Source organism: Mytilus californianus, unplaced genomic scaffold, assembly GCF_021869535.1.
Source record: "Mytilus californianus isolate M0D057914Y unplaced genomic scaffold, xbMytCali1.0.p SCAF_10, whole genome shotgun sequence".
NCBI lineage: Eukaryota > Metazoa > Mollusca > Bivalvia > Mytilida > Mytilidae > Mytilus > Mytilus californianus.
Window position 1 is genome coordinate 11121040 of NW_026262582.1, and position 11627 is coordinate 11132666.

An 11627-nucleotide genomic window follows, 5' to 3' on the forward strand; every position below is an offset into this window, starting at 1 on the left:
TTTTAATTTTGGGTCCCGTTTTTTAAATTTGTCTACATTAAGGTCCAAAGGGTCCAAAATTAAACTTAGTTTGATTTTAACAAAAATTGAATTCTTCGGGTACTTTGATATGCTGAATCTAAACATGTGTTTAGATTTTTGATTATGGGACCAGTTTTCAAGTTTGTCCAAGTTGGGGTCCAAAATTAAACTTTGAATATATGGGGTTCTTTGATATGCTGAATCTAACCATGTATTTTGATTTTGGACATTGGACCATAATAGGTAAATTAAAAAAATTGAAGTTCTTAGACCACATTCTTTCTGTGTCAGAAACCTATGCTGTGTCAAATATTTAATCACAATCCAAATTCAGAGCTGTATCAAGCTTGAATGTTGTGTCCATACTTGCCCCAACTGTTCAGGGTTCGACCTCTGCGGTCGTATCAAGCTGCGCCCAGCGAAGCATTTTATTCTGTTTGGTGATGGTGTTGTTTATTTTTTCTTTGACCTATGTTTTTTTAAAGCCTCCCTTAGTGAGTTTTATGTTCTTTCTTCAGATTTTAACAATAAAAATATTAGATATTAATTAATAAAAAAACTGCAAAAATAGTCCACACTGTAAATTAATGTATGGCTAAAACATTTGATGTTTTGTTACTATGCAATCTTGATGAATTATTTGTCTAGAACTCTGGAGCGATTATTAAAGAATAACAGTACTGAAATTTTAAAAGTTGCCACAGTCAAATCCCCAATTGATGACAACAACTCTTCAAATACAATACTGTTAAAACTATTCTGTTGAAATACTGGTAAAATGTTAGGGGAAAAAACATTTGAATAATGCTCGAAACTTGAACTGCAATTATTGCAAATTACTCTGACTGTCAATGCTGGAATTGACGGCAGACATCATCCAATCAAATATAATGTAACATATTATATTGCATCAGAATTAAATATCATTGATAATAAACTGATATTTTAGAAAAGGACTTGATCAGCAAAGCAAGTGAGTACAACATTTATTGATTGTGCAGCTTTTAGAGATATCTTCTTCATATCATTATTTATTGTAATATATAATCTAGCTCTCTGCCTCAGCAATTTAAATAAGATGACAAAAGAACATTGTAGCTTTTTGTCATGTAAGGTTAATTAACGCCATCATTCCCCTCTCTATGATCAGAATGCTTTCAACTCACAAACAAATCATGCATTAAAAGATCTCATATTCATGTGTAATTCTGTATGTACTGGGAATTATACATGTACTTGTATACTTGCTTTTACTAAGGGTATGTACTTGTAGACTTGCTCTTAATAAGGGCTATTCCATTAAAATGTATGTGGGAGGGTAGGAAGGGACTTTCAAAATATCACTACAACCAAGAACCATTTTTTAGATAATTTTGCATAATGGTTATAGACGCATACTGAAAAAAGACCCATGACCCACATTCAATAATTAAACTTCCCTTCCTACCCTCCCACATACATTTTAATGGAATAGCCCTAAGGTATAGGATGATATTAAGCTATCCTGTAAAAGTAAATCCATATTCTACTACAATTTTAAAGGTATATACTGTAATTTTTGTTGAATTTAAATTGTGGATTTCTAGGTCCCAACTTGTTCCTGAAGTTTTATTTTCAAGTTATTCTTTTCTCTGATTCTGATTTTCTTAACAGATCAAACTTAAGCTTGGAATACTAATTGTTATTGTCTCCTTATTGCCAAATTAGTGGAGATTTCCACATTGTAATATTGGGGGAATTTTAGTTAAAGGTCTATAAATGTAGTCCAAAATAGAAATACATTGTTTCATCTCTCCCTGCTTTGTCAATGAAATAACACACAAAAGAAATATTCCTTTTTAATGGCAAAATATATTTTTCCTCCTTTCGTTCTTCAATATCTACTAAACTGTTTGGTATATGAAGGTATTTGATCATTGTTCATTTTGTATGTTGGATGATGCAAATTTCATACTGAAAAATGCATTGGTGCAAATACTATTTTAATAAATGCACTTGTATGTGAAGGCATGTTTTAACATCCAATAATTTAAAGAATTTTCAAGATATGTGAATTCTAACAATGACGTTATGCAAATTTTTATATTCCACACCTAAAAACTAGAATGTATTAAATGTAACGATAATTATGACTTACAAATATCCCCCAAGCAATAAAAATAGAATAGCACACACAACTCACTGCAAAAAGATGTATTCAAATTTCTCAACTTTGAAGAAAACTATAACAATTCATACAACTTAAGCTCAAAGTCAAATATGGCAAATTCTGCATTTTTTGGGCAGATCCAGTTTTTGTTTTCAAAAGTGATGTTATTACAAAATAAGGGACCTTCACTGTGATACCGTTTACAATGAAATACATTTGAAGCATGTTTGTTGTAAAAGTTCCCATTTTGTACCCTCTTTTATGAAGTTTTGGATCTTTTGGATTACATTCTTGTTTATGTCCCAACATATGTCTATGTGTCAAATAAATATATCTGTCTAATTTGGACAAAGTTTGACATAAAGAAAATTGGTGATATTTTACTTTTTCATTCCTCTCATGTAGTAAAAATTTGAGTTACCATGCATGACCTACTTTCCGATTTGATAGAGATTTGCAAATTTTTGTGTGAAATCATTTTTCGTTGGTTGTTGTAAAATATAGTTGGGCTATTTTGACTTGATATTGATGATCCATCTTGCCATTTCCTGATACAAGCCACAACTATTATGAACATTTTAAAAATAAAAAAAGTGGTTGTGGTAATTGAAGTGTTTTTTTTCTTCTTTCGAAATTAACTTTGTACAACTCATACTTTTACAGCAAGCTCTTGTTGTGAAGTTTTGTTTTGCATGCCCTATTCATGAATGTAGAATCTGATTAAAGTCATGAATAACATTTTAGTGCCTTAAAATAGAAAATATTTTTCAAAAGTGTTTAAGATATTTATTTGGAAAAGTGATTCTCTGAAGTGCCCCTCCATCAAAGCATCTGATCATGGCTAATTTAAAGACCGTTTTACTTGTTAGTTTCTTGTGTAAAACTTGATTTGGTTACATTTTGGAGTAAGTTCTACTTCTTATAAACTTATGATGGTAACATGTATATCATTGATGTATATAACCAGAATTATAAATAGATAGCAAAAGTCATTAACAGTTAGGTTGCAGTGACCTACTTTTTACAATGATAACATTCGTCGTATTTAATAGGCCCTTCAAAGTTTTTCGGGAAATCACCCTGTCTGTCTGTCTGGGAGGACATCCTTATGGCACAAATTATATTATTTGAAGGAATTTGTTTAAATGATGCATTCATATGTATGCAATGGTTATAGTCATCAAGAATTGTGGATGTTTTTTTCACTGTACATGTACTACAATTATAGCATTTTTTCACTTTTTTTATGTTTTTTTTTATCTTAAGGGTTAAGTTCACATGATGACCTACATTATATGAGGTTTTAATTCTAATGAAAATCCATTAAGCTTTTATTTAATGTATAGTGGTTTACTTTTGCGATGTCTGGGCCAAAGCTTTTTTGACAATGTTTTATTTTCTTCTTGTTTTTTTTCCTACCTAATTCTGTTTTTCTTTAAAGATCAAATTTACACAAAATGATAAAATTGCAATTTTATCTATAATGCAAAATCAACCAATATGAAACTTGTCACTTGTGTGATATTAAATTTCCCATTTTGTAGCACTAAATGTACCTAGAAGTAGTAGGTCATAAAATTCATATATTAAAAAACTGTCAAAATTTAGTGAGTTCTGTTTTTAATTAATTTTTTTTCTAATTGGTTATAATTTTTCATTTTCCAAATTTTACACCTGTCAGTATATTCAATTTAGGAGGTAAACTTAAAGCGCTCTGTATATTTAGCTTTTTAAATAATTACCCAGCACAATCATATATCTATACAGAATATAAATATAGTCAGCCATTGTATATTTTATTATGCTTAGACAACCATTCACAGCAGTTAATTTTAGTTCTTTAGACATTTTAAATGTATTCACATATGTATTGATTTAAATAGCATTATGAGTCCAAACAATATATGTTTTTGTCTCTCAAAAAATAAGACAGGTGTGGGTATGTAAGTAACAGAGACACACAAAAAAACAGCCGTCCATTTATCTTATGTAGCTTTCAGTGGAATGGGAAGAAACTGGATAGAATTACTTCGCGGCTAAAAAAGAAATACCCTCCTATGTTATTATGCCCCCGCCGTAGCAGAGGGGGCATTAAGTTTTACCCTTGTCCGTACATCCCAAAGTTGGTTTCGGTTCTCTTACTTTAGTTTGCCTCAACCAAATGTTATGAAACTTATACACAACGCTTATTACTACAAAATACAGATCAAGTTTGGTGCAGTCACTTTAACAGTTCTTGAGTTATGCCCGTTTACAAATGGAAAAATTGCTGAATTTTTCATTTCTGTTCTATAACTTCAGTTAGCCTCAACCAAATGTTATGAAATTTAAACCCAATGGTTATTACCACAAAACACAGATCAAGTTTGATTTTTGGTGGTTTCACTGTTACTGTTCTAGAGTTATGCCCCTTTACAAATGGAAAAATTGCTGAATTTTTCGTTTCTGTTCTCTAACTTAAGTTTGCCTCAACCAAATGTTATGAAACTTATACACAATACTATTACCACAAAACTCAGATCAAGTACAAATTTGGGTAATGTCACTTTTACCGTTCTTCTGTTATGTCCTTTTATAAGTTGTGTTTCTCCAAGGCAAAAGGAAGACGAATCTAATTAAAACCAATTGTTTGGAGAACAAATTGAAGGTCTTTTCATATTTAATTTCAAAATAATTGATAAGAAGCTACTTCAGGTTAACTTAAAATTTCTATTTGGGTCCAATCATAGGATTCTTCATACTGATTCCAAAAATATATTGTTTCTATTAACTTGTCTGAAATAAAGGAAATAATTTGTTCCTTCCTGTTTAGAAAATGTATCTTCCAGTCTCATATGATAAGATTTATTTGCACTAATTCCAAAAATAAATGGTTACTACTTACTTTTGCCTTAAATATGAGAGATCATTTGCTACTTCTGGTTATGAAAATGTCACTTCTAGTCTCATATGATGGCTTTCTTTGCAATGATTCCAAAAATATATGGTTTCTATCAAGGGTCCGGAAACGGTCATATATGCCAGACATGACCGATTTGGAAACTGAAAAGACCGAAATGATTTATTGGGATTTAGGTCTTTTTTTTTTTTTTACAGAAATAATTTCGGTCATTTCATTGAGATCAGGGTTTTATCGGTCGCCATTTTGAACTTATTTTTGTTTTCAGGTCATCAAGAAAAATAGATTTGTTTGAGACAAAATAAAAATTTTATTGATTTGTGTTAGTGATTTAATAATATTTATCATTAGTCTGTTGTTTATTCTATAATGTAAGTGACAACAATGTACAGGACTCTGTCGAGTCACAGCGTGGGGCAAGTCTGGGTTCAAGCCACTAGGTTTGTTTACATAGTAATTATCACCACTTGAGGATAGTAATCAATGTCCAGGAAGTTTGAATTCGGCTTGGGTGTCGTTATTGTCTTGATTAAAGCCATAAAGGCCATGTACACAAATCTCACCTGTAAACACCTGTTAAGCAATAAAAACAATATGGCGATTTGCTGTGCATCAAATTTAACGTTTTAACCATTCTGACCTAGATTTTCCCAAAAAGATATTATTTTATTCATTAAAGAAGACAAATAACACTGTTGACTCGAGAATCTGTCCATTTTTATCCAAATAAAACATATAATCCATTTATAATCGATCAGCTGATTTGGTCAACGTTTGTTAAATATAGATTTATGTTTATTGAGTTTGCGCATGGAAAATGGGGATCAACATGGGTTAATTGATGATCTTATTTGAAAGATCGATTTTACTGTTAACTTTTCGGTAGGAAATGGCAGATAAAGATATTAAATAGATTTACAAAAGTGGTAAAGCGTATAATTTATAGGAATGCAGAATTAAAAAAAAATGTTTAAAAAAGGAATTAAAACTAAATAACGTAATTTAGATTTGAAGCCATACAGCCTATTTAAGAAATATACTCAGCGAATGAACAATCTCGATTTCTTTTTGTTTTTTTTGCACTTCCGATTTTTTGAAACCATCTTACTCACAGAATGTAATGGGCGTTATCCTTTCTTTTGTTTTCCTGGCTAAACTTCCGATTTTTACCCAAGTGAAGCCATACATTCTCTCTGGACTGTATTACAATGCAATTGTTTTTCATTGAACTGTTGTAATTGTGTACAAACTTCTGTTCAGATAAATTATTTATTTATTTAAAATCATGAATTTTATTATTAAATTCAATTGTTATCACTATACCAGACTTGAGTTATTTATTCAAAGAAAAGTTGAATCATAGTTTCCCCTTTTTGATCCTCTTATCGTAAACCAGGTGAATACACATTATCTTGTTGTGTATTAGGTAATCACTTACACTCATCCAAACAGCAGCAATTTGAACAATACAAACGATATCTTGTACATGCAATAAGAAACTCAACACAGTTTATTAATTGGTTTACATAACTTTATTTCAAAATGATGAAACATGCCGTAATTATTCCTCTTTTAATTTATGCAAATTTAAAGGGTTATGCATACGACCTCAGTGATGCAATACACAACAACAAAACGTCTCCTCGTGTAGTTTCTAACTCAGAGACATCACTGTTACTGTTAGATCAGGGTACAGTTACACTTGTTTGACCCAATACTTCACAAAAAAGGACTTTACTTGTCCATGTGCAAGACTTGTCACCCTCAGAAAAATGCATTATTGTGCATCACGATATTATTACATCACAAAAAAAAATAACCGAAATGACTTGGGAAAATTTCCGGATCCTTGGTTTCTATGTAATTTCACTTGAAATCAGGGAGATAATCAACCACTTCCGGTTTCCCAAAGGCCACATCTGGTGTTATAAGATAGCTTACTTTACACCGATTCTGAAAATGTATGGTTTTCAATATTCTTTTCTTTCAAATAAGGGAGATAATTAGCTTTTCCGGTGCAATTTAAAGGTTTACTGTATGCTGATTCTAAAAATATATATTTGCATTAGCGCAAAAATAGCTGCTTCCAGTTTATACAAGGTCACTTCCAGTAGAGATTTTCCAAGGTCATGTGTTACTCAACCCTTTGCAAATGACCTTATGGCTTTATCATGTACCAGAATTAAGTAATAATCAATTTACCTTAAATTCTAACATTTCAGGGGCTGTCACTCCTATACGATGTCATCAGATCACATCGGACTGACTGTACCATTTCTTCATCTTAACAACCCAAACATTAAGCACCAGTTCTTTCATATCTAGCTTTTATAGAATAGATGCACACACAAGCAAAGGGCAAAATTTAGAACACGACCTTGACACCATTTTCTTTTTGGTGGACCAAGCACCTCAAATCAAGATACCCTTGGTCTTCATCACTTACGGTTCATGAGTTAAATTTATATATCACTTATGTTTTATACAAAAGGGTAAATTACTCTCACATGTAATCTCAGTACTGCTTAAAAGTGACTGAAGCATCCTAAGGATTTAACGAGCAATTTGGAAAATAATTTGTCTATTTCTTTTACAGTTGTGAAGGATATGCGCACACAAGAAAAACAGTGTTTGGGGAGATAACTCTTACAATAAAAGTGTTTGGTTAAACAGGGTGAATTTCAAAAGCACAATAACTGTTCGATATCATGTGCAAAAAAATCTAAGCAACATCTTGCGAAACCACTATTCACCGCAAGAAAAAAAATAATAATAATAATCAGAACAAAATCAATAGGTCTTTCCACGGAAAAGTGGAAAGACCTAAATAAGGGTTAGTTTTCTAAATTCTCTTATAGATTATATTGAAAATTGTATTGAACAGAAATTGATACTGACAGAAAAACTGACTTATGAGGAAGAACAACTGAAATGTACACTAACATAATTTTTATGGTCACCATCATGAATTGATTGACCGTTACAAAATGTCTGTGTCTCAACTCCTGTCATATGGCATTTTGAGCTCTGTGGGAAAATGCTCCCACACCCATCCCTCCCCCTCCCCACCACCCTTTCCCTGTTTATTCATTTCATTATGGAAAATTTATAAAATTGTGATAAGTAGTTAAATGCTATTGTAAATTGAAATTCTGACATCATCTGATACAGAGAGAGTGGGGTTTGTGGGGGTGGAAAATGCCATGGCTAAGAAATAGTGTTATAAGTTATTAAAATCTTCTCCAACATATGTTTTTCATTCAAGCTTTATAATTGGATCTAAGCTTAAATGCTTTGAGAATTTGAAGTACCAACATCTAAAGAGAGTGTTTAATTTTCTATAGAAGGGCATTCAAAATACAAGGGCTAAGGCATTTGAACTAAAATCTTTTCAAATATATGTTTTTTTTTATTCCATATACTTTATGAAGCATAATAATTATATCATGTAGCTTGAATGCTTTTAACTACTATCTTAATTGACTAGGATTGTAAGTTTTCCTGCAGAAGGTCATGATTCTCTCCAGGCACTCTGGCTTCCTCCACCAATAAGAACTTGACCGCCACAATCTAGCCAATAGTGCTGATAGTGGCGTTAAACACTAACAATCAATAATTAAATGATTTGATAATTTGAAATTCTGATAACTTAATTACAGAAGAAAAATTACTCTTGTTGGTAAAATTTTTAAAACATTATGGTTAAATAAGGTAGCTTAGCTTTGAAAATCGGAAAAACAGAAGGGAAATAACTCTTGTCAGTACATTTTATATTTTTTTCAAATTAAGCTATTTTTGTTAACTAGTCTCACATATTCTGTGTACTAAAAACACATTTTAGTACACAGAATATATCTGGCTGAAATTTACTTCTAAATCCTGTTGGATGTTAATTATTTTGAAAATATTAAGAAATATTGTAGTATTTACACACCTTATTGAGTTCGCAATAAAAAATTGCCATTTATTTTCACACTGCATGATTTGGGCATGTTTTACGCATGATTGTTATACAATCATTATAAATTTTGGCAGCGAATTGTTGGCTTTCATTGACATAAGGGGAGAAGAGTTTGCACATCTTTACAGCAGCTTAGGATGATTATATTATTAGATTAAGTTACAGTTTAAAGTTGTATACATAAGTTATATTACTACAATTTCATGGATATGAAAATTAATTAACAAAACATTTCCAACTTACACTGAATTTATACTTATTATCCAAATTTACATATACAGTCGACTCTTGTTATCTCGAAGTCAGCCGGACCAGAGAAATTTTTTAAATACCCGTAGTTCGACTCAAACGAAAACCGGAAGTTTAACAGACCAAGGGACACAACTCTTGCTTACCTTGGTAAATAAATCCGGATGAATATGGGAACGGGATCGATATTCTGGTCTCATATCGATGGATTTGTATGTTATGGTCTTTCATTATTATAATAACATTGTTTTCACTTATTTAATTATTTCTTTGAACAGTTACAATTTTTTCCTGTGGCTTTTATCCGAGAGAGTAATTTCCAATCGATCTTGGCGTTATTTAAGTCATTTAAATTTGACAAAATTGTTTATTCTCGGATACAAGAGATTTTATAAATTTAGATTTATTTTTATTTTATTTTCTTTTATCTCAATCTTTCTTTTAAAGAAAAACTACAAAAAGATAAAAGACACTGGTTGAGTAGTTTTTATGTGATCACCAACGGAAGTCTTAATCCCCACTTTATACACATCCAAGCTCATCAGTGTAAATCACGATTAATTTAATTATTTTTTTTTGTAAACATTTTAAATAATTTTTCATAAACTTTAACAATGTATCACTAATTATTTATCATGGTGATAAAAGATAATCTTAGGTAAACACTCGTGGAAATAGAATGTCATAAACCAATACCTTGGTCAGTGACCGGAAATTTAATTACACGTGTCAGATTAACTCTTCAATCCATTTAAATCCCGGAGGTCATGTTTTGACATATGTGTATTAGTTCGAGATAAATAATGAATTTTGAATGCTTTTGTTAACCTTGGAACTGTAAATTTAGTTCGACTCAACCGAAATTTCGACTCATCCAATTTTGACTCATCAGGAGTCGAAATACATATATTTATATGGAACAAAGTTGGGGACCACGAGAAAATTTCGACTCATCCGAAATTTCGAGTCAACCGAGTTCGAGACAACGAGAGTTAACTGTAATTGGGTTCAAAATACCTTGATTATTGTTAAGATCCTGCTCCACATGTGGCACCCGTCGATCAAAATACCATGGCTAAGATTTGCAAATTTGCAAATTGCCTCAGCTACTGTGGATTCATTTATTTTCGTGGGTACCAATTTTCGTGGAATAAGGAAAACTTGCATTTTCGAGGATATTTGATTTCGTGGTTTTGCTAAAATCTGTATACAACCATATAGAAAATTTATAATTCGTTGAACATCTAAATTCGTGGTTCACCTGCACCAATGAAATCCACGAAAATTGGTATCCAACGAATATTAATGAATTCACAGTACTCAAATACTTTATATAGTAATTATCCTCCAAGAATTATTTGATATGAATGAAAAATGCTGGACAAGATGATTTAATATTTTTACTCAACTATGGTATTTTGACCCCATACCATAAGCATGGAATCTTGATTGAGATCTTACTTGGTCATGGTATTTTTAACCCCCTACCATGGAAAATTGACCCCCCCCCCCCCCTAGAGACCTAAGATTTTCATATCAACATAGCTTTAAAAAAATTCAAAAAAAAGATAATGCTTAGTTACATTTTTGGTAAGAATAAAACATGTTGGAAAAGATTTTTTAATGTTTTTGTCGAGCCTGCGACTTTTGTCGCAGAAAGCTCGACATAGGGAAAGTGATCAGGCGGCGGCAGTGTTAGCTAACTTCTTATAAGCTTTATATTTTAGAAGGTGGAGATCTGGATGCTTCATACTTTGTATATGGATGCCTCATGTTACGAAGTTTCCGTCAGTCACATGTCCATTGTCCTTGACCTCATTTTCATGGTTCAGTGACTACTTGAAAAAAAAGTTAACATTTTTTGTAATGTTAAATTCCCACTAATTATAAGTAGTAGGATAACTATATTTGGTATGTGCGTACCTTGCAAGGTCCTCATGCCCGTCAGACAGTTTTCACTTGACCTTAACCTCATTTCATGGATCAGTGAACAAGGTTAAGTTTTCGTGGTCAAGTCCATATCTCAGATACTATAAGCAATAGGTCAAGTATATTCGGTGTATGGAAGGACTGTAAGGTGTACATGTCCAACTGACAGGTGTCATCTGACCTTGACCTCATTTTAATGGTTCAGTGGTTATATCATTTGACCTTGACCTCATTTTCATGGTTCAGTGGTCAAAGTTAAGATTTTGAGTTTTGGTCTTTTTTTCTAATACTATATGCAATAGGTGAACTATATATAGTGTATGGAAATATTTTATGATCTATATATCAGTCTCGCAGGTTTTATTTGACCTTGACCTCATTTTCACAGTTCATTGCTCAGTTTTAAGTTTTTGTGTTTT

General features: G+C 31.7%; 1 protein-coding gene across 3 annotated transcripts in view; it reads left to right on the forward strand.

Annotated features, from left to right (window-relative positions):
• The window catches only part of LOC127717603 (sodium bicarbonate cotransporter 3-like), a 113676-nt gene that overhangs the window by 92977 nt on the left and 9072 nt on the right, over positions 1 to 11627 (forward strand). For 2 of the 3 annotated variants that reach the window (XM_052223307.1, XM_052223309.1), the window contains one exon: positions 971 to 994. The exons of the other annotated variant lie outside the window; for it this stretch is intronic. In XM_052223307.1, coding sequence (XP_052079267.1) covers positions 971 to 994 — 24 coding nt within the window. The remainder of the gene's footprint in view (positions 1 to 970; positions 995 to 11627) is intronic. 3 annotated transcript variants of the gene reach the window in all.